Below are 24,888 nucleotides of genomic sequence, written 5' to 3'. Positions count from 1 at the left end.
GAGTTATATAAATCTGAGTGTCGTCAGCGTACATCGCATGTTGAATCCCATGGTGAGAGTTAATGACCTTAGACAGTGGGCTGGTGTAGAGAACGAAGAGAAGTGGGCCGATTACGGAACCTTGAGGAACGCCGCAGATCAGTGGAAATGTTGCAGAAGGCGTGTCGTTGATGATCACACGTTGACTGCGATTGTGGAGATATGAGCGTATCCAATCAAGCACAGTTCCGGTGATGAAAAAGTCATTTTCCAGGCGATGAAGTAACAGGGTATGGTCGATGGTGTCAAATGCAGCCGTATAATCCAGGAGGATGAGCACGGCTTCATTACCCTTGTCTATGGCCAGGAGAAGATCGTTCAGGACTTTAACCGTAGCAGTTTCTGTTGAATGGTGGTTCCTGTAAGCAGATTGATGAACAGGAAGCATGCCAAATCTCTCGAGGTGGGCCTTCAGCTGAGCAGCCACAATCCTCTCCAAGACCTTATCTAGGAAAGGTAGATTTGCAATGGGCCTGTAGTTGTTCAGTCCATTTGGATCAAGGTTCGGCTTCTTGAGAAGAGGAAGGAGTAGGGATGTTTTAAATGATTCCGGGACATGACCAGAAGACAAGGAGAGATTAAACATCTTGGTGATAACAGGGAGGAGTTCGTCAAGGGTGTCCTTCAAGAGCCACGTGGGAATTGGATCCAATTTACAGTGTTTAGATGGTAGTGATTTGATGAGCTTGATGTACTACCGTAGTATGAGCACATAGTAAGGAAGTATGAGCACCATGATAAATATTACCAACTCTGTGTATTGCATAACATGTTCATTATTGTTGATCCAGCATGTATCAATGCTGGCACCATACACAAGCCTCTGCCTCGCTAGAGCTCCCTCTATATTTCTTCGTAAGTGTCTCCCGGATCTGATGTTATGGCTTCTAGATAGGTAACGTCGGTGTTGGGTTTCTTTAGATCTTGATACGTATGGGGGTCGGTAAGATTCTGGTAGTTTGGGGTATCTGTATTAAGATCTTGGTAGACATGGGTATCAGCATTCCGGTCTTCGTAGGTATTGGGGTCTTGCTTTGAGTCATCAAATACAGGGTTCTCATACTTTGGTGAGGTCTCACGTGCATTGTTTGGTGGGGACGCGGCTGGTTCAGTCTCTAAACGTCTTTGTTTGATCCTGGAAGTGAAATTCAATAATAAAAACGCACTAAGTTCCTCCTTCTTTGTAATACCATTGAGATTCAGGTACACACGCACACGCGCACGCACGCTCACACACACATACGCGCACACACACACACACACACACACGCGCGCGCGCACCCCCACATACACCCACACGCACACAAAGTTCAGATAAAAGTGAGGTGGGAATGGTCCCTGATGAGCATAACAGCTCACTGCGTATGATTGTGGATGTCCCTTATAACATTCAAAACAAAATCATTATAAACCATTCATTGTATGAATATACTGTATTTTAAGGGCCTTTAGAATAGGATAATCCTGCAATCGCTTTATCAATTATCGTTTTGGCTCCCTTTAGATAAATAAATTCATATCTATATTTGTAAAAATGTTACCATATAGTGGCATGGACTTCACTTTTAATTGTTCTACTGTAGTTGAGTTAACTTACCTTCTATACATCACCAAAGTAATTAGTAGTATTGCGATGAGAACGATGGGTACTATCACACCCCCTATCACAGCACTTAGTGGTTTCCTGGTACCACTATCATCACCTTTAGCACAAACAAAAATCACATAAATGTAATTATGCTGTAATGAGGTATACATTTTGTTGGTCCGTTTTACAAAGTTTTTCTTGATTTTGTTTATTCATTTATTTATTCGTGTCTATTTTATCGAGCAGTGTAGGTCATTCAGTTAAAAAACTACTTTACAATGACGCCCTGCTGCAACATACAAATACACGAACCCCCCAACAAAAAAGAAGTCTAACTTTTAGAGCCAAAAGCACTGACCTCTGTTTTATCCGGGTGTATATGCATGCCATTAATTTCAAACCATTTAACAATAAGATCATAATCATCTTGTAAATTAATCTTAACTTGAGTAAAATTAACATCATTATTAAATATAAATGTATCATCTGCATAAACATATCTTTTTGAGTGTGATTGCAGATTCAAATTACACGCATCATTAAATAAATAAGCAAACAATGAGAGGGTCGAGGAATGATTTATACGGTACCCAAGTTTGAACATGTAAATATTCGCTATTTCAGCCTTTAACGACAACACAATTTATTGCATTTTACCCCGGTCCCCAACATAAACAAATCTTCTGTACAGCCATGCTTTATGGCTCAAAGCATGGGCACACAAAAGATGTTTTTCTGTTGGGGACCGGGGGAAAATTCAATGAATTATTGATAATTTATTGCACTTTTTTTTGTGGGAACTGCCCCCTACCCTCCCCCCCACCCACTGCGTACATTCATGGTTCAGTGGCAAAGCAATAGCCTCGTAACTGTGAGGCCCCAGGATCAAAACCGTGTCGACTATATAAGTGCCCTTTTGTGGGGCATTAATCCTCATTACTGTCATTTTTTACTTAAGGGCATAGGTCCCCTAGTTGATAAGCATAGTAGCATACACATGCTTTAGCAGTCACGCAAAACAAACACTAGCAAATTATTATTCAATAAAACCTGAGAATGTATACTATTTTCTAGATCTATTAGGAATAAATCATTGTCAAAATAATTCCATAAAATGGGGTAAACAAATAATATTCCATCTTTATTAGCAACAGTGTGAATTATTTTTACTTCCATAAATGACAACTTTTCTTATTGTCTCATAAAGTTTCACAAAAACTTGTAACAAAGAAATGTTTTAGAAAAATGTATACATTCCATTTCTCCTTATATTAAACTATACATGATTAATGCAGACTATTCAACTTTCTCAGCCAATCAAACAGAGAATAAGGAGTAATATTAGGATCAATATGTAAAGAACGCTGATAAGCTACAAACTTATATACATACTTATTAAGGTTACAAACTGACTTTAGTTTGACATGTAGCTAGTATTTAATAATAATAATAATACATGAGATTTGTAAGGCGCGTTATTTTCTTGAAATCAAATGCTCAAGGCACACTTGTATGAAAAAAGGAAAAATAAATCGCATAAAAGCATCCATATAAAGAACAGGACTAATATAGAACACACGAATATAAAGGAACACTTAATTATAATGCCGAATGCACTTTACTTTTACATCCTTTGGAAAACCACATTACCTACACAATGTTTTTAAGTATGACATTCAGGGTAAAACAAGTTTAATTTGTTTCATGCTCTTACCTGAGAGGATGGTCTTTGCATTCACGGGCTCGGACCAATTGCTAGAACCAGCTCCATTGACAGTTTGGACCTGACAAACATGAAAATAAGAATATAGTGTTGTAGCAATAACGGCGATACAAACATCGTCCACACACAAGACACACAAAAGAATTGTTTCAATCTTAATTATAGATATTCATGTCCTGGAGAAAATACAACTATCATAAGCGACCGCATAACAACAGTTAAATACATGTATTTAGATGCTATTAAAGCATTCAAATGTAATTTCGTTTAATGCAGTATCATGCATGTAATTGGGGAATGCTTGCTACATAAATGGCACAATTAAAAAAAAGAATCACTTCGTGATTTCATCCCAAAGTATATAGTTTCTCCAAAAACGATTAGGATAACAGCTCAAACTAAAATGTTCTAAATAGGAAAAGCTTGTACTAAAATATGAAGAGATTGAATATTCCCTTAAACGTTGGGTCCTAAGGATTGATATCAAGATATCTTACCTGAACTGTATAGTTGATTTCACGGGGTAGGTCTACCACAGTATGCTCTCCTTCAAACGCACCGTTCAATACTTCCTCTGACTTATAGTCACCATCAACAAGTACGGGATCAGTTTGCTTGAAGCGGATGATATACTTCTGGATGTTACCATTGATGTTGGATGGTAGAGGAGTAGACCAGGATAGAGTGAAGGAGCTTGTAGTACTCTGTGGTATAGCCACATTGATAGGAGCAGGCGCGACTGATTAGAAGAAAATGGTTTATAACAATGTCACGCTGAAATATGGTAGACTTGTGTATTGATATTCCGGAATATCAATTACTTTGGTTACTCTCGTTTTAATAGGTTAGTACAATGTCTAATTCCAGAAAAAAAAATCTATTTCAATTGCAATTAAAGCGACTGTGTATGAAATTACATTGGGGTTTGAATCACAATGAAAATGTAATGACATAAAGGAAATAGTAATCTAATGCATCAAAGAGTCATGTATATGATTTATATTGTGCAGGCAAAGTAATTTAGTATACAAATACTGCTACAGATATATATACAGATTTCATTGCTCTCGATCTCCTCTGATATCTCACTCCACTAACATTTAACCCGACGCTGGAATTAAACATACTCATTGAGTTTAACAAAGAAGTTATACCGAGGTCTGATTCTAACAAACTGTAGTCCTCGAATTAAGTTTAATGAATTAGCAGTATACGAACCAAACAGTTTGCAAGCTAGCAGAATGAATGATTCCCACTCTATTAAGATCAATTAAAGTTTTAGATGAAACTGAAAGTAATGAACCAAAAGAAGTATCAACCGAAAAAAACAAATCATGTTGGACGAAGGTTGTAACAAAAATATCTACAGGAATATTAACTGCTTCACTTAGAAAAGCAAAGCAACAACTTCCTTACTCTCACGAAAAAATACATCCTAAGATTAACACCAACCTTCTTCAATCGTTTTGACGATAGTCTCACTGCTCCTGTCACCCTCCTCGTCTTTATTTGATGCAGTCAATTGAATGGTATAGTCCAGATAGGTGTCTAATCCTCTTACCGTGTAGGAGCTAGTGTCACGAAAAACCAAGATAGAGTTTGAAGAAGGTGAACCAGAGGGAGCGTAGTATAACGTATAATAGGTCACGCCACTCCTGCATTCTGCTGATTCCGAGGGGATATGCTGAAATATTAAAAAGCAAATTCATATTACATGCAGCACAACCACATAAAAGATGGTCAATGCCGCTATTCGTAAGGACCGCTATTCATTAGGTTGTCTATTCATAAGGTCCGGTATTCGTAAGGACCGCTATTCATAAGGTCCGCTTTTCATAATTGGAGAAAAGGGTCATTATTCATAAGGGTCATTATTCATAAGGACCGCTATTCATAATCAAACAAGAGGGTCGGTATTCATAATAGTAGAAGAGGGTTGCTATTCATAATATAAAATTGGGGTCGGAATTCATAAGGGTCCCTATTCATAATATTACAAAAGGGTCGCTATTCATAACACAGAAAGAGGGTCGCTATTCATGAAAAGAAATGAGGGTCGCTATTATGAATAGCGACCCTCTACTCCTATTATAAATAACGACCCTCATTTCGTATTATGAATATCGACCCTCGTCTCCTATTATGAATAGCGAACCTCATTTCGTATTATGAATAGCGACCCTCTTCTCCTATTATGAATAGAGACCCTCATTTCGTATTATGAATAGCGACCCTCTTCTCCTATTATGAATAGCGACCCCCTACTCCTATAATGAATAGCGACCCTCATTTCGTTTTATGAAAAGCGACCCCCTACTCCTATTATGAATAGCGACCCTCATTTCGTATTATGAATAGCGACCCTCTTCTCGTGTTATGAATAGCGACCCTTATGAGTAATGAACCTCATTTCGTATTATGAATAGCGACCCTCTTCTTGTATTATGAATAGCGACGCTGATTTCATATTATGAATAGCGGTCCTCATCTCACGTTATGAATAGCGGTCCTTATGATTAACGAACCTTATTTCTTTATGAATAGTGACCCTCTTTTACCATTATGAATAGCGGACCAGGAAGTACGGGAATTTCCACGTTATGAATAGCGGTCCTTATGAATAGCGGACCTTATGAATAGCGGTCCTTACGAATAGCGAATAGACCCCATAAAAGAAGTTACTTTCACACTAATAAACAAAACTATGAGCCGTTATCTTGTTTTTTTAATCTACAGTTTTTCGCTTTAATAAGAAAGCTGCTATATGGTCCTGCTAAACAAGAATCTCTTGATTACAAAACATATTTATATTTGCTTCCTTCTGTAAAATAAAATAAAAACTTCATTTCATAAACCCAATAGCTCTAACTTGCAACTAGCAAACAAAACAAATTGGTACTCTTTTGATTTTGTTTGGATTTTTTACACAAGATCTATTTAATTTAGTCAACTGTTGAGGTACGTAAAGAAATATTCACAAATAGTCAGTGGCGTGGAGGAGTTCTTATTTGACATATCTTGACGAAAATATAGGTACAATTAAATCTTAATAAGGTTGTAAGTGTTTTTGCCAGCTTCATATCACATATAACGATGCGGTTCTCAGGCGCGGATCCAGGATTTCTTAGGGGGGGGGGGGGGCCCAAATTTGAAATTATGCGAGCCAAATATTGGTACGTAACGATGACCAACAGTGACGTAATGCGGAGGGGGGGGGGGTCGGTGCAGAGAGGGGCGAGTTTTCCCCCACCCTCCTCCACGAAACGCGGAAGCTTTGACGTTTCATTAAATTATTAGAGAAAGAAGACGATTCGTTGTACCGGTCTCGACTCAAAATCTTCGTCTGAATTTAGTTTTTCCGCTCCCGCGCGAAGCGCGAAAAATTTTACGATTTATTAAATTATTAGAGAAAGAAGACGATTCGTTGTAGAGTTCTCGACTCTTAATCCTTGTCGTAATTCAGCCCCCCCCCGTCCTGCGCGAAGCGCGGAAGCTTTTACGTTTAATTAAATTATTAGCGAAAGAAGACGATTCATTGTAGAGTTCTCGACTCTTAATCCTTGTCTAAATTCAGCCCCCCTCCCCCTCCTGCGCGAAGCGCGGAAGCTTTGACGCTTCATTAAACTATTAAAGAAAGAAGACGATTCGTTGTACCGTTCTCGACTCTTAATCCGCGTCTGAATTTAGTTTTTCCCCATCCCGCGCAAAGCGCGGAAAATTTTACGTTTTATTAAATTATTAGAGAAAGAAGACGATTCGTTGTAGAGTTCTCGACTCTTAATCCTCGTCTGAATTCAGGTTCCCCCTCACGAGCGAAGCGCGGAAGCTTTTACGTTTCATTAAATCATTAGAGAAAGAAGACGACTCGTACCGTTCTCGACTCTTAATCCTCGTCTAAATTCAGTCCCCCCCCCTCCCCCTCCTGCGCGAGGCGCGGAAGCTTTGAAGTTTCATTAAAACTATTAAAGAAATAATACGATTCGTTGTAGAGTTCTCGACTCTTAATCCTCATCTGAATTCAGGTCCCCCCCAAGCTTTTGAGTGTTATAAGATTATGAGAGAAAGAAGACGATTCGTTGTAGAGTTCTCGACTCATAATCCTCGTCTGAATTCAGGTTCCCCCCCCCCCTCCCGCGCGAAGCGCGGAAACTTTTACGTTTCATTAAATCATTAGAGAAAGAAGACGATTCGTTGTACCGTTCTCGACTCTTAATCCTCGTCTGAATTCAGGTTCCCCCCCCCTCCTCCCGCGCGAAGCGCGGAAGCTTTTAAGTTTCATAAGATTATGAGAGAAAGAAGACGATTCGTTGTACCGTTCTCGACTCAAAATCTTCATCTGAATTTAGTTTTTCCCCTCCCGCGCGAAGCGCGGAAGCTTTGACGTTTCATTAAACTATTAAAGAAAGAATACGATTCGTTGTAGGGTTCTCGACTCTTAATCCTCGTCAGAATTCAGGTTCCCCCCCCCCCTCCCGCGCGAAGCGCGGAAGCTTTTCATTTAATCATTAGAGAAAGAAGACGATTCGTTGTACCGTTCTCGACTCTTAATCCTCGTCTGAATTCAGGTCCCCCCCCCTCCCATAAGATTATGAGAGAAAGAAGACGATTGGCTGTACAGTTCTCGAATCTTAATCCTCGTTTGAATTCAGGTTCCCCCCCCCCCGCGCGGAAGCTTTTAATTTTCATTAAATCAATAGAGAAAAAAGAAGATTCGTTGTACCGTTCTCGAAAATAATCCTCGTCGGAATTTAGTTCCCCCTCCAACCTCGCGCAAAACGCGGAAGCTTTTACGTTTCATTAAAGATTATTATTACCGTTCTCGCCTCTGAATCCTCGTCTGAATTCAGGTTCCCCCCTCCCGCGCAAAAGCTTTGACGTTTCATAAGATTATAAGAGAAAGAAGACGATTCACTGTACCGTTCTCGTTCTTAATCCTTGTCTGAATTCAGTCCCCCCCCCCCCCCTCCCCTCCTGCGCGAAGCTTTGACGTTTCATTAAATTATTAGAGAAAGAAGACGATACGTTGTACCGTTCTCTATACTCTTAATCCTTGTCTGAATTTCAAAGATTTTCTTTGTCTGCTCCTTTTACTTTCTACGTCCTCTTCCAATTTGGGGACCCCCCCCCCCCTGGCTGGCTACGCGCCTGCGGTCAGATAAACACATTTTGATAACTTGTCCGGCTCCGGAAGCTCAGGGGTTTTAGGCGTTTAATTAAGGTCAGATGATCATTTTTTTTTAATACCTATTATTTTGTGACACTGGCAGGTCACTATTTGGCGTGGGGTCCAGGGGCGGATCCCCCCAAAAGCGGGGTTTTAGGCATTAAATTACCGTCAGATGAGCATCTAAGGGCCTGCCGTAGCGCCCTAGGTGGAATCCAGGGGCAGAGCCCCGGAAGCTTAAGGGTTTTAGGCATTTAATCACGGTCAGATGAGCATATTTTGATGACTAATTTTTTAACACTGGCAGTTAACTATTCGTTCTTTCTTGCGCTCATTCTATTTTTTTTCTCTTTAATATACTTTTTCAAATAAAGTGGGGGGGGGGGGGGGGGGGGGGGGAGGGAGCTCGAGGCTCCCGATCCCTGCCGTACCTCGGGCCCTGACATGTAGGAATCTCAAGAATCATATTTCGTGCCTGGCTGTAAATTTAGGAATTGTCAATTTCCAACAAACACATATACAAACGTATAATTTACTAAAAAGTGAGGACAAATCTCGGAAATTATGTCATTTCAGCATTATTTGTAATCCACCGTTGTGGAATTATAAATAAACCACGTTTGAATTTGATTTCCCAAAGCCCCCTCTATTAGTACGCCAGTATCTCCTCTTTTCCTTTTTTCTTTCCCTTTCCTTCCTTCTCTCTTATTTTTTTAATTGGAGGGGGGGGGGGGGGGGGGGTCAACAGCCTGGGAGGAAAGGCCCTTTCGGTCCCCCCCGATCTCCTTCTTTCCCCTTTTCTTTATTCTTCTTCTTCTTCTTCTTTCTTTCCCTTTCTCTCCTCTTTCTCTTTCCCTTCTTTTCCTTTCTTCTCTCTCTTTTTTTTTTTTTTTTTTTTTTTTTGCGGGGGGGGGGGGCCAAGGCCCGCTCGGCCCCCCCCCCTGGATCCGCGCCTGGCGGTTCTACCAGAATGTAATAAAAGTATGACTAGTAACAGTTATACATTTTGTGCTCTGGACGAGTCTTTTCATCCAACTACATTTCACGAAGCGACCAAACCGTTATTCTTAAAACAGTTCATACCTCCCATGTCACCTCTAGCTCTTTAGGGTTGATGGCTGAAACTTGTAGTCCAGTTGGGGAAGCACTGGGTTCTGAAGGTTTAAAGTATACACAATATACTAAATGGCTTGGACACTTCATGTAGTTTTAGATTAAAAGTCGAACATGAAACTACCGTTGAGCCAAACAAAATGAAGGGCATAATAAACATATTTGTAGGGAAACGCATGCTTTGTAAAAGAAATTGTCCGTGTCACAATTTATAAAGATAAAAAAATAAAACATAGAATGTATGGAACATTTAAAATACAAACATCTCTTTGTACATACTTTACTAAAAAAAAACTAGATAAGTAAACCATTTCAATGGAAAGTGCATTCAATCAATGAAAAGGGCATTAATATCCCAAATGTACATCTAAATGTACAAATCAATTACTAAAACGCAAAAACAATGTACCTGTAAACAAATGTATAACTCCAACCCACTCAATTATTTTTCTTCTGAGCATAACTTACTTCTACAGAGAGTTATTGTGTCGCTCCTAGGAGACTCTGGTCCTGTTCCACCTGTTCCTTCCCTCACTGCTGCTACGCGAAACCTGTAATCTGTGTCGGGTGTCAGGTTACTAACGATGGCTGATGTTGTGAGTGGGTCTACTCTCTGATCGGTATCCCAGTCACCATCCTTCTTTACAAAGACATCATATCCTACCAGAGCAGGATCACCTATGTCATCTTCTTCAGACCATGCATTCCATAGAAGACCAACTGTAGTTGACGTAGTACTCACTATCACTGGTGCTATATCAATGACTGGCAGAACTGAACAAAAACAAACAGAGACAGTAATACTTAATATAATAAGTTATTGAAATACCGTCAAAATCACTGACACACCAGGAAGCTGTAATGAATGGAGATCCCGTCCAAGAGGCCCCTTTGAAGTCATCCGTGGCACCGCGCGTCTTTTGTTTCCCCTACCGTAATCCACTTAATCCCCCTCCAAAACCTTACAGATCCCTAGTAGCACTAAGTCCTCCCTTTCCACACACAGCCCAGCCCAGCGAGCACGGCGGCTTTTGCTTTGCCGGTGTGACGGCAGATCTTGTTACCTTGGCGGATCGTGTTCTCGGAACAAAATCTGCCTAGCAGATATCGTGATCAGCAGCGGATATCGTACCCGCTAAAGAACATTACAAAACAAAAAATGTGCATTGGCGGATTTTGTTCCTATATAGCTACAGGCAGTGGCGAACCTGGCATACCGCGTCAGGGGGGGGGGGGGGGGTTAGGGTTAGGGGTGTGACACCCAAATTTGCTGCCAACTTTTAAGGGTGCGACGTCATCCAAATTTGCCGATTAACAAATGCATAGCATCTACCACCCTCCTTCCCTATCCTAAATGTTAATTATTCCATGGTTTAATTAGGCTCTTATCAAATTAAAAAACCTTTTGAAGTAATCATTACCCCCTATAATATTGAAACATGCAACTAATTTGTTTCTACATCGTGATCGACCTGAAAACAAATACAAAAAAGTAATTAGCCCCCTTTTTGTATCTGAATCCACATATCAGTGATAAAAAATAATCATGCGAGCGCGAGGCATTACGAACTGATTTTTCCCTCAACAGTGACAGGAACTGGGCTTATGAAGCCCTTCAAAATTTCTGTCGGCAAATGCGTCACTCTTTTCCTCTTTCCTTCCCTACTTCTTTCATTTTTTTTCTCTCTCTCTCTCTCTCTCTCTCCTTTTTTCTTTCTCTTTTTCTTCCTTTCTTTCCCTTTTTCTTCTTTTCTTTTTCTTTTTCTTTCCTTTCGTTTCCCTTTTCTCTTTTCTTCTTTTTTCTTTTTCTTTTTCCTTCCTTTCTTTTCCTTTTCTCTTTTCTTCTTTTCGTTCTCTTTCTTTTTCATCGGGGGGGGGGGGGGGGGCAATCCGGCCCCTTCCCCCCCCCATAGGTACGCTAGTGGCTACAGGACATGGTCTGATAATTCTATCGTGAATAACATGGCGGATTGCTAGACTTAAATTGTCTGATTTGTTCGTATTGGACATCGAATCTGTAGGCTATTCCGAAAAGCATCCCCCCCTGTATTGCATTGACGCCCACAGGCGACAAAGCCTTGTTGTCTCTCTTTCTTCTTGTCCATTCTTCTTGTCCATCGTTCTAATTTTATGTTAAAACCAGCATAATTGACATTTTGGCATTTTTTGTTTTATTTATGCCAGAGTGGGTCTAATGGCCTCTAGAGGCCTATACATAAGACCTCCTCCCCAACTGCTGTTTTAACAGAAATAAATCATAATTTAATTACGTATTTATTTCATTTCATTAAACATTTTTTCCTGTGATCCAGTCTCTGTGCTTTTTCATTTTCTTTCTTTTCATTTATAACTAAAATGAAGGCAGATATGGGAAGGGTCATGATTGGTCAGAGCAAATTGACGTGTTTGTTTGGAATCTTTCAAACTTTTGTATTACTGCATTTGTTAGCCAAGAAAACCTTTTAGAATAAAACAACCTGACTCCCATAGTAGCGTTTTAAACATTGGTAAGCCCCCCCCCAAAAAAAAAACAAAAAAACAAAAAAACAACCAAACAGATTCCTTTGATTTTATATGATAAATTGCAAGAAATAGAAATTATCAACGGCTTCGATCATTTCTTTAAAAATAGATTTATAAGCTAATAAAACAATATAGACCTAATAAACACTCAACTTCTATTATAAGCACTTCTTTTCTATGCTCCCTACCGTTCTTACTGACCTCATTCCTAAACCAAGACTTATACTCATCACATCAATTAGAGCGTACCCTGGTCCTGGTCCTGGCCCTGGGACCAGGCACAACATTAGCGCGCACGCACTACACCCAATTGCAATCGCACGCAGCCTAGCCAGCATGCATGCATGCATGCAGCAAGCGGAGACCGTATACCACTCATAAAAACGATACCTTCAGAATGGAACGATAGCTGCAAAACGGAACACTATCTGCCAGCCACTCTGCGTGGTGGGTTACAATATCTGCCGGCAGATTTTGTGACGGGAACAATATCTGCCGGCGAATTTTGTTCCGCGAACACGATCCGCCAGTCACACTAAACGCCGTCACACCGGCCCGTACTTTGGGTGAATAGTGGTGCTAACTTGACAACTTCTAGCCCTAAATCAATAAATGCGCAAACATATAACACAATTTCATTTAGTTCTTTAGGAAGATAAACCTTTGGACTACCTTCCTAGCTATGTACAAATTTCGGAAATTTTCGAAAAATGTCAATAATTAGATGAGAAAATCATGATTATGAAAATCTTTCATTCGCTCTAACTCATGATTTCCTTGGTCGATTTCGCTGGTTAAAATGGCCATGTCTTCTGTAGAGCTATCCGAGAACGGAAAACGCATTTGATGACTAATAGAAAGTTGCATTGGTCATAATGTTGTGAATTCTGCATTTTATATGTTATACATAAATACATCTTCCGGTGCCACTCATGGCTTCAAAGCCCGATGCTTGGATATTTTTGCAAACGAGTGAATAGAGAACTTAGGGAAGCAGATGGCGTTGCGTAACATTTCGTACTATTTGGAATGCCAGAGAGGGACTGTGCATTGATATGGACAGCTGTTGATGGAAATGATGGCTGGAGAGGGTTACATTTCTTTTTGTTAAGCCAGGTTAATCTTGAATAATTTTCCCTCGGAAAATTCTTTCGAGACGGTATCTCCATTCATTACAGCTTCCTGATAAGCCCAGAATATCACATATTAAAATATAAAGTTCATTGATTAATTCACATGCAGGGCTGATGTATTGGTCAATGTACAGATGGCGACGTGCATGTAGAAACAACTATATCAATATAAGAACATACATTCCATGTTAAAGGGTTACTAAATTACAAATTCATGTTGACATTTGTTGATCTGTAATTATATAATGTATACATCACATATCTTTTGTCTTTTTAATGTAAGTTTATGTCATATCATGTCAGTCATTCATCAGTGAGCTAGAGGGACAAAAGACATTGGTATGTCCCTTCCCATCAACTGACCACCTGTTCACTATAGCATTGCATGTTTTTATACAATGCTTACTCACACAATTCAATTACATTTTAGGCAGCTGCTATGTCAGAAATACCCAAGCAACACCATGCAAAGAAAGGTTTAAATGGGCTATTATATGAAAACATGCAATGCTAATGCAATAAGTTTCTCAGTGGGTGAGGACATACCACCGTCTTTTGTGAACAGTTGGTCAGTTGATGGGAAGGGACGTACCAATGTCTTTTGTTCATCTATTTAGCTGACTGATGACTGACTGGCATAATGATGTCACAAAAGTCATTTACTTTTGGAGGCTTTTTTTAGAGGTGGAGCTTAGCACTGAGGTAGAACAAAAGTAATATAAATATATAGATAAATTTATATATGACATTAATATACATCAACAAGTCAAAAGATATGTGATAATCAACAAAAGTCATTATGAATTTGTAATTTAGTATCTTTTAATATTAATAGATAGTAGTTTATTCAGTATGCCCCCTAAGCTCAGCCATTTGTTTGTATTACCATGGACCTATTACGGATGGAAATTCGACGTGATTCTTTCTTTGATCCAATGATAGTCACCGCCTTCTGATTATGTGCATCTTAATGAGAACATGCTGCTGTTTTAACAATAACGTCTACGTAAGCATTTTTGGTCATTGACAAAGGAGCAGTTTCCTTCTCTTGGGTTTTGTTTGGATGGTGTGCTCTGTAAGAGTGTGTCTTAAATAAAAACATCCCCAAGGGGGAGCAGCAAAGTTGAAAAGCAGACGATTTTGGTGATATTAAATGTATTATTACTGATTTGCACACTTTCGCACACACCCATGACCTTATAAAACAATTAGAAGGCCATGATCTTTATTTTAAGCATAGGCGCCGGAAGTGGGGGGGGGGGGGGGGTGCAGGGGGGGCAGTTGCCCCCCAGTCAAAAAAGTGGGGGGCAAAACGCATTTTTGCCCACCAAAAAACGCCCCCCCCCCTCTAAAAAAAAAAAACAGTAAAGGAGTTAAGATGGTTTGTATTTTAACCCAAAAGAACGTAACAATAATAAAAACCTGACTTAAATGACGTATAAAATTCCATTCAAAGAAAAGGAAAGTTGGCAGGAATTAAATTTCCTAAACATTGCGCATGCTACCTATATTTATCAACGGAGGTTTTTATAATAGCGATACGCGCAAATCGTGGACATATTGTGAGAGAATGGGGCGTGTCTTTTTTTTTGTTATAGGGGTGAGAAGATCATGAGCCCCTGAACGCTGGCGTACTGATGCGGGGGGGGGGGTGGTAATCTGGGGGTAATCTGCCCCCTGGACCCCCCCCCCCAATTAAGGGCCCTAAGGCGGGGCCCTGGATGCTCATCTGACCGTAATTAAATGCCTAAAACCCTAGAGCTTACGGGGGCTCCGCCCCCGGACCCCATCAAGTGCCCTAAGGCTCTGAATGCTCATCTGACCGTTATTAAATACCTAAAACCCCCGAGCTTCCGGGGGCTCTGCTCCCTGGCCTCTCCGCCAATGAGTGTCCTGCCAGTGTCACAAATAAGGTATCTAAATATGCTTATCTTACCGTAATTGTAATGCTTAAACCCTCTGAGCTTCTGGGGGCTCAGGCCCTGGACCCTACGCCAATTTACTCCATACCTGATCGTTAATAATCCACTTTGAAAAACGTTCCGCGGGGCCTGCATGTAAAGTGTAAGAGTGGTAGTGATGCATAGTTTTCTTCTGCCCCCCCCCTCCAAACGTTTTTGCTCGTTATGTCACTGCCCCTGGAAGGTGAGCCCCCTGGAATGTTTGTCCCCCCCCCCCCATCCCAAACTGCTTCCGGCGCGCCTGTTTATAAGCCCCGTGCGTTGTAACTCTAGAATATTATGAGGAAATAGGGGGAAACGGGATTTTAAATCACAACCAATCCAAATATAACCTCTATCTAGTATATCAACATGTTTTTCAAAATAAAATACAGTACACGGAACAACAATTTCCGATTATAAGCCAGAACTGCACATCGATTTTCCATGATTTAGGCAAGTAATTATCTTCTGCGCATGTATAGACTAACATGTGTAAAATCAGTGTCTTGATTCTGTCCCGGCTTTTTGGCGGTGACCATCATGAGATCAAAGTGAAGAAACATGAACGGAATGTTATTGAGACGACATTGACGGAGACAATCACAATGAATTCGTTAAGAAACCGATGAATGTCCATCCGTAATAGGTCCATGGTATTACTGAATGCTTCACACACATTTTGAAATATATGTCTGTTGATGTTGTTACAGCTTTTGAGGATGTTGTTACTGTTGTTGAGGTTGCTTTGTTACAGCTGTTATTGTTGTGGTGTTGGTGGTGGTTGGTAGTGTAGTTGTGTTGTCATTTATGTTTTAACAGCTGTTGTTGTTGTTGTTAATACATGGCGAGGGAAGGCATGTGCCTGCTTCTTCAATAGACATGAGAGTCCAGAAAACCCATAGCCTCCAACAACATAACTGATGCAATCCCCTGTAACCCGGCCGACCTGGATGCAGACAACATGACTGAGAATGCATGTAAAAAAGTAAATTCATACTTTCTATCAAACAGGTATCTCACAGAATTACAATTGATAAAGCAATGTCACACAGTTTGCTCACCATAGGTTGGGTTGGTAATAGACATACTGGGATAGCCTATACTTTCAACAATAAGACTGCACTCATATCCCCCATCATCTTCATGTGGATACACACTATCAACATCAAAGACAACAGCTCGTTCTGACCCTAAGACAGTGCTAGATCTCCTGGTGATTCCTGTCCTGTTATAGGTACTTCCAGTACGTCGATAAAGGTCAACTGAGGATGCATCGGGTAGTGGGATACCCTCAACATAACATGTGAAGCTAGATGGTTGGTATGGGTTTACTCTCACTGGAACCAATCTGGATATTCCTGTTAAGAACCAAGAAAAGAAAAACATTAAATAATAAACACAATATTGAACACAAAACCTGCTCGCTCTATGCATTTCATCATACATGCACTTTTTAGAACATTAATCAATCATGATATTAAAAAAATATGAATGGGATTATTTATCTTAAAGTAGATATTCATTGATTTTAAAAACTAACTTTATTTTCATTATTGCAAATCTGAAACTTTGATTTGACAAGGTAATCAAAATTCAGTGCTTGGAAACATTCAAAGTAATGATTATTATAAATTACAAAACGCTTAAATACAGCCCCGGCATAACCTGAAGAGCTCTCCGAACGCTGCTTAGATGTGTGAGATCACAGTATGGACATGATTTGCACAAGCAGAGGATTTCCCATGACATCTCACACATTTTCAGTGCCTGTGTTTTCATCTTCTCTTGAGTTCTTTCTCTTACTTCACTACCGTCAGGCTAAATGTATAATATATTGCCTCACTCTAAACCCCGCGCATGGTTTTATTTTGATGACAAATGCAGCGATACAAAAATAAATGAATGTGTCGCTTGTAAACAAAATAAGACGCTATTGTATATTCAGCTGCACCCACCGCGGTATGTTCGGCGGTTTAAGAGGGAACAAATGCCGTCCTTAATATCATTCCGGGTTGTTTTCAATTGGAAAGTCTGGTTTCTTTGATTGTTAATTAACCCCTATCCTGTGTATTTACAAGCAAAAGATTTTAATTATCAGAATCGGGTCATATCCCCTTTTGTATGGTTCGACATGCCATTACATTTATATACACTAAACTCATTATAATTTGACAAATAATAGCATTGCAATTATGTTCATTCTTTATGGGATGTCGTCTGCTTGGGCAGTCTTGGTCCATATAGTGACGTCATTAAAACATCGTTAATTTTCCGGCGAATCTCTCGTATATCCCAGCTGCTATGGAGGTGGTTGTATTTTTATTTTCATAAATCACCCGATATGTAGTTGAGCTACAACTTGTACGATGGCATTATGTTAGCTTACCAGTTTCTAGTGATACATTAGTTGACATATTTGTGATTTTCTTTGAATTTCACCTTTAATAGAAAGAATGACCAATTACTTATGATTTTGAAATTCATGTCACAAACCAAGCAAAATTAAAAAACATTAAATACAAATGTGCATGTCTACAGCAATAGCAGATTGCAACCTAGTCACTTCATTGGATTAGTATTTCTATCACTAACTATTAAATCAAGATCATAAAAATCTACCACAAATAAACTTGTTCATGTACATACAGGTGTACCTAAACAAGGGGAGATATCAATCTGATTATTTTGTTTAAAATCCTATTGCGTAATATTTATCAATGCATTAGTCCTGGTATGCAAATCACACATGATTTATGAACTACTGTTTGTATTTAAATACAAAGACCTCCCAATAACCGATAATAATTTCAAGAAGTTTTGTGTGGATCTATTGACTACGTGTGTAAGGTAAAAGAGACTTCCTTAAAATATGGAATGGGCTTTATAAAAAGAAACAACACAACGTAGTTTGTAAACTTATGTGTACATGTTCAAGTGTCTACACAAAAAGCAAAAAAAAAAAAAAAAAAAATAATGGTCATTTATATAGCGCCGGTATCTGCCAAGTACTGACACTCATTGAGCGCTCAGGTAAATTTGCTTAAATTAAAGTAAGGTAAAAGTACTTGCTCCACAAGCCTATTAAGCAAGATTGTGAATTACAGCTAAACGTTATTAAATACATGCACAAATAGTTTCATATGGACTCCAAAGTGTTTTCTTAATCTGAACGTTTTTCAGCAGAAGAAGAAGACAAACCAGATCACAATATGCTGGGTATAATTACTTTGACAGTATGGTTCAATCCAGCTATCCAGGCATTGTCCCTTGCAAAGACCCCTCTCCGTCTCGCAAGCCTCTGGAGCACAATGACATAGCTGAATACAATCCAAACCAAAGGTACCCCCTTCACACTCTGGAAAAATAAAACAAAAGTCATGTTTATGGGAAACATCTGGTCAATGATTATCACTGATTACTAAAGGCAAAGATAACTTTGGCCGGGGTCTACTGGAAACAGGGTTGTAAACACAAAAATCTAATTATTTCAATCAGGTGAAACGAGTAGATTTTCTTCTGACTCGTGTCACTGTGGGTTAGTTTAACTTTAGAATTGAAGGTTCATTACTACTAGAAATCTGTTGCAGCCAGCAGTTCAGGGACCACCTCTAAATCTGTTGTTCTCTCGATTACTACTTTCAGGTGGACAACCAACTATGCTGGCTGCAACTCTCCATTCTAAGACAATAGGGACTTTAAGATTTGCACGTCGACAGCTTTGACTGCAACGTGTGACGTCATTTTAAGGCACTGCGCATGCGTCACGTCATCTCAGTCGGCGATCGAGAATGCGTCAACCTTGCTTTTCCTAAATCTAGTACGGTACTAGTATATGGCGCGTGCGCATAAAATATACAGTTCCTCAGGTAGACAAAGGAACATCCCTTCCCTGCTATTATGTAAAAATGTGTAGAACAGGTGTCACATGCATATTCACCTTTTCTACACAGTTTTACATAATAGCAGTGAAGGGATGTTCTTTTGTCTACCACAGCAATTGTTGAGGGTAGAATGAGGAACTGTATATTTTGTCCTCTTTCTTTGTCCGTCGTGTTCATAGTGTTATTGCTGCATGCATGTATATCGTCGAGTGCAATCTAAAATATTTCTAATTGTAGTCAACTTGGGTAGTTGAGTACGTTCACACGCATGATCAGTCGTGTTCTCGTCCACTCAATCTAAAAGGCCCTGATAACTAATAGTCACAACTAGGATACAGCTATCTCTCTCTCTCTCTGCTACAAAATACAGCCGAGTATTGCTATGTAATGCACTAGTAGGTATTCTATGGAGATCAGACGTTTGCTCCTGGGACAGTTGTTCCGGGCTGTATTTCATCAAAGGTATTCGTTAGGGTTCGGGTTGCAATTGGGTTTTATTTAAGGTTTAGGGTTAGGGTTAAGGGCACTGTTGGGTCAAGGGTCCAAGCTAAAAACTTGGTTTGTGTACGATAATGGCAGGAAAACAAGTATCGTACACCAAATAATGACTGCTGATTTTGGAGGTCATATCTAATAAACTCTTGAGTTGAGGCGGAGTACAGTTTCAAGATTACCTTGGGCAACAGTTTCAACATGCTCCTCAAAGCAGTCAATATTTGTATACTAGAAATATTTGATATTGGAAATTCAACACCCTTTTGAAAAATAAAATTTTACCTTGACAGGTGACCTGGCCACTGCGTAATTTGTATCCTAGAGCACACTTCTGCTCAGAGCACTCTCCAGTATCTTTATCGCATGGTTCCTCATTTAAGCAATGACATTTATCAGTGCATTGAGATCCATAGTAACCGGCTTCACATTCATCTGGAACTAGGATTGATAACAACAATATTTTAGAAATCACACTTTAGCAATTACTACGTGCAAATAATATTAGGTTGTAACAACTTGATTGTTTTCTTGTAACTAGAAATTTAATTTTTTATTTACACTTTTGATTGCAATTATATCACCCATTCTTGAATTTAACGTTTAACAGGGCTTTTACTAGATATATTCGTTTTTTTAGGAGAAAGAAATCGTTTCCTCTATTTCCAAACATGATATGGACCTTGTGGCAGATTAGACAAGTGCTAAACAAGTTGTCCAATGAAGTCGTCCAGTGTTCTACTTCTACTACTACTTCTACTTCGAATACTAATGAAAGTGGAATATATGGAAGGAGCTGTCCCCAAAACGCATCTTAAAAGTGGGTTTGTCTACAAAAATACAAAATACAAAATACAACTGAATTATCTTATACACCACAGGTATAATACAGTAACCACCCGAGGTTAAAAAATAACAAAATGACAAAATGACAAAAATGATAAAGCTGCGTGTAAATGTAAAATTCTGATTTATATCTTATTTGGGGGAAAGCATTTATGTCATATCATTTATTATCGTTGCTGACTGTGACTTACTCTGGCAGTTGTCCCCAGACCAGCCAGTCTGACATCCACCTGTACATATTCCACTGTAGATATTACATGATGAACCGCCTGCACAGTGACATGTCTGTGAACATCCTGGACCATATGAACCAATATCACATACTGCAAAGGAATTCAAAATATAAAATCAAGATGGACAGATACAATACATTCATCAGATGCAGAAAGGAGATAATGTGCATGTTTAAATAACTTCTTTTTAATTAATCTTCATCTTCTCATCCTCCTTCTCCTCCTCTTTTTCTTTTTCTTTCCCCCACTTTTATTTTCTTCTTCTGCTTCTCTTTTTTTGTCCACTGAGTTGCCCCTGACCTCACCCATGAATCCAGTCACCCTATGGTATGTGCTATAAATGGCCTACATGAATATACTTTCACTAATATAATTTGAGGACAATTAAATGACTATCGGAATACTTACTTGTGGTACATGCAAGACCATGGGCACCGACGTCACATGAACATCCATAAGGATCAGGTAGGCAAAAAAGAAACCCATGACAACTGTCTGCTCCATTCCTGAATGAACATTTAAACTCGCAGTTCAATCCAAATCGATTTCCGCCATCGTTTCTACAAACTGAAGGAAAAAAAAACAGTTCCATTGTCAAATTTAAACTTTTAGACTTGCATAAGAAATAATATTTATTAAGATACATTTCAAGTATGATTGCTCTCCTGGAATCAACATATTTGAAATGTGCATGTGAAATAGATGTACATAGCTCTGTTCATTTTCAATGGAATAGGACAAGAAATATCTTCCTCAATTCATCTATTTTCAGATAAACATAAACATCATTCTACGTGAAGTTCCAAAGGCCTATACTTACTGTCTAAACAATTCGTTCCCTTGAAGTTGTTAGGACAGATACATAGACCAGACTTGTCACCACAGACTCCACCATTGTAGCAATTATCACAGATACCATAACACTCAGGAGGACCCCACTTACCAGCAGGGCATTCTAATATGAGAAATCGGGGAGAGAGAAAAATAATCAAGTAAAATACCTGTCACTAAAGATTACATCATAACAAAGTAGCGTAGCGTTTGTCACAAAACAATGTTCTCGAGCGTAGAATAGTGAATGCCATAGGCTCTTTCACATCCTGAATTTACATCCGGGTATTTTAAACTAACCGTATGTACAAATCGCATTACATATAATAATATCCTCACATCTGAATTTTATCATTTGAAGTCTCATAAATCTTTTGAAATAAAATTTGCAAAAGAGTAAGAGCTGTCCATCTTACAATAGCGCGCCATCACGAATGATCAGACTTGGACACTGTCTACCAGACTTTTAACATCATCGTAACAAACAAAACTATCTTGGAGAACAAATGACCCATTTCAATATTAAAGCCTAGTCTGAATAAGGCAGGAAAAGACTTATACATGTACCTCTGACGATGAGTCTGTATAGTCCTCCTCTATTTTGATCCCTCTCGTTTTTATAGTAGATCTCATAGATTCCTTGGTCTGCTGTCTGGATTGGGTTTGGGAAGTTGATCTGAGTCTGCCCACCAAATGATGTAAGAACCTCACTTCCATCTTTCATCCAAGTAATCACATTGTCACTCACATCAGGACTATAACGATCAGTCATGCTGATCATCACTCCGGTCTCATTCACATTGACTGTCTTTGTAAACAATCCACCACTCGATGTGAACTTAGCTGTTAAAAGGGATGATAATAATACATTAACAAAATAACAAAGGTTAACTTTAATACATTAAGAATACATGTATATAGCACCTACATGTACATGGCATGTGCACTGTAGCTATTTACTCACTGAAGGAAACGAAACATTTATATAGGCCTTGCATACATGTACATGTATATTGAAATATATATAGAAAAATATTTACTTGCATATTGGAATAAATTTGTTCCTGTTGATATTTTTCAATAATAAGTTTAGATCATTTTCAATATTAGAACATGGCCGCAACTAGTCTGGTGTATATCAAAATCTGTTTGGACTTCTGTTTGACAATGTTAATGTTAGTAAACAACATCAACATAAATGGGTATGTTCAGACTTAACGCATTACCGTGCATCCTTTGTTTATGATAAATTTTTGAAACTTTTGTGCTATTCTTAAAAGAATCGTACTCTGGTATTTTCAGATTTATTCTCAGTATATATGTAAAAAGCATCAAATCTTTGTAATAGCCATTATCAAGCATTAAATGTTCAAAAGCATCGTAAGCAATGAATCACTCTCACTCCTGATCCTCAGTAAACCGTTTTGCGGTATAAACGCTTCTTTCAAAAAAAAAATCCACAGTACCTTTTTTTTACACTGCAACCAAAATGTATTGATTTTTCTTACTTTCCGGTGTTTCTCCCAAAACACGAAGAAAAATCGAAATCGAAAAAATCCTCTCTTGGGGAGTGTTTCACGAAGAGTTGGAATTGAACTACGGCAGGCCATTCATGAAAATGGTCGCTCTCACCATTGGTCTCTCAAGGGACTTCACAAATCTACAGAATTTAGGTTTTGTGATCGTCCATTGTTGAAGAAAAAGAGTTTCTTACATTGTCTATATTCAAGACTTGGACTTACTACTGCAAATGCAATTTCTGCCCTAAACAAGCCCTGAACCAAAGTGTAAAAGTAGAGGGAAAAAACATCAGAAATGATCTTTAGATTTTTTCTTTTAATAATTAACCGTAACAAAATGTAAGTTATGTAGGTTTGTGACCGCGATGTGTACGTTCCTTGAAAAACCAATGCCAGGAATGGTTCGAGGAAATAGTGACATGAACAGCCTGCCATAGTGCGATTCCAACTTAAATCGATCTTAGTCTCTGTGAAACACTCCCCTGCAGTGTGGTTTTTTTAACGCCTGCCAAGATTTCACAAATTTGTTGCAGTGTAAATGCAACCTTTGGTAAGATACCCATTATCGCTCACAGACTCTCCTCGCTTCCATGCTAACACATGCAGCAGAGCACCGACAAGTGGCACATGCGCACTACTCACAAACAAAATCGGTATGATCAAACTTTGACGGGTTTTGTTACAGGTTTTTTTTCCAGTAGTGTAAATAGTAGTCACAAATTGATGATTCTTCAAATTGTTGTTTTGGAAACATGTTTAAATGGGCCTATAGTAATGCATTATTTTCAATGAGGATTACTCCGTGATGTTCCATGAGTAATAATATGACGGTGTTCATGATTTGTTGTTAAACCTTGATATATCTTTGTATTGAGGAGATTCCTCTAATATTTGAGGAATCTCCAAAATGCAATATAAGCTCAATCTATATTGTTAGAAAGAGATAATGGTTTATTGATAGAAAAACATCATTACAACAAAGCCGCGTTGCGAAGATTTTTTTAGAAATAACAACTTATAATCAACAATGACATTTCAACTTTTCTCGCATAACAAAATATGATGTTTGATTCTCTATTCTACATGACAATATAATATATAGATCTGTTGAAATTGTGATTGATTTGAATTATTTCGTCCTATTTACAAAGCGCGATACTGATCTGTCAGAAAAAACATTGATATCAGGTGTTTGGGATATTAATTGATTACATTCATTGGCAATTCAGGATTTGAACTGAGAATAATTTTGGTTATTTATGTATGACGGACATGTACATGAAATATACATGTACAAATATTAATTCTATAAAAGATAACACTATACATTCTATGAAGCAAAGGAAATGCAATTGTAATTACTTTTGATAATTCAGTTAATAATTTATACAAATTTGTCATATTTATATGTTCAGATTTTAAGGAGACAGTATATCTGACAGACAATTCATGAATTTCAAAATCATCAATAGCAATACTTTTTTCTTCTTAAATTGACTTCATAATGACCTCACATGGAATATGCTCGGAACTTCACTTTGACTACTTCACTACAGGAAGCTTTTTTTTTTTTAGTAAACATCGAAAAATAAATGTTACAAAATTAAGGAAATCCTATACTTATTATCATAATGAGTGGAATAATAATCTTACCATCATTTCGTTGGAAAAATGTAGTAACCCTTGTAACATCTCGATCAGGTTTAGAAGCCTCACAGTAGAAAGGACCGAAACCATCATTATCCCATTTACCTCCTGCAGGGAATATGACCCGTCTGACGTTTGGCAATGAGTGTCCTACATCTGGTGGTGGTGATATGTCTGTTGTTATGGGTGCCGTTCGACCGAATAATAGTGTA

General features: G+C 38.7%; 2 protein-coding genes across 2 annotated transcripts; both read right to left on the bottom strand.

Annotated features, from left to right (window-relative positions):
- Positions 1-736: 736 nt before the first annotated feature.
- LOC115928763 (receptor-type tyrosine-protein phosphatase U-like) lies at positions 737-19,377 on the bottom strand. The gene is made up of 10 exons (XM_030996636.1): positions 19,350-19,377; positions 18,453-18,581; positions 16,288-16,584; positions 10,096-10,401; positions 9,598-9,668; positions 4,803-5,034; positions 3,848-4,089; positions 3,342-3,411; positions 1,637-1,742; positions 737-1,174 (listed from the first exon to the last, which is right to left on the bottom strand). The coding sequence occupies exons 1-10, from the start codon at positions 19,375-19,377 to the stop codon at positions 883-885; spliced, it is 1,773 nt and encodes a 590-aa protein (XP_030852496.1). The 3' UTR covers positions 737-882.
- A 1,832-nt stretch (positions 19,378-21,209) lies between these two features.
- Positions 21,210-23,621, bottom strand: LOC115928762 (tyrosine-protein kinase receptor Tie-1-like). Its single transcript, XM_030996635.1, has 4 exons — positions 23,603-23,621; positions 22,077-22,352; positions 21,499-21,633; positions 21,210-21,238 (listed from the first exon to the last, which is right to left on the bottom strand). Exons 1-4 carry the CDS (start codon positions 23,619-23,621, stop codon positions 21,210-21,212), a joined length of 459 nt encoding a protein of 152 aa, XP_030852495.1.
- Between the last annotated feature and the right edge of the window lie 1,267 nt (positions 23,622-24,888).

Source organism: Strongylocentrotus purpuratus, unplaced genomic scaffold (assembly GCF_000002235.5).
Source record: "Strongylocentrotus purpuratus isolate Spur 01 unplaced genomic scaffold, Spur_5.0 spur5_scaffold_3, whole genome shotgun sequence".
In the NCBI taxonomy this organism is placed as follows: Eukaryota; Metazoa; Echinodermata; class Echinoidea; order Camarodonta; family Strongylocentrotidae; genus Strongylocentrotus; species Strongylocentrotus purpuratus.
Note: the sequence above shows the minus strand (reverse complement) of the source record. Positions and strands in the feature narration are given on the sequence as shown.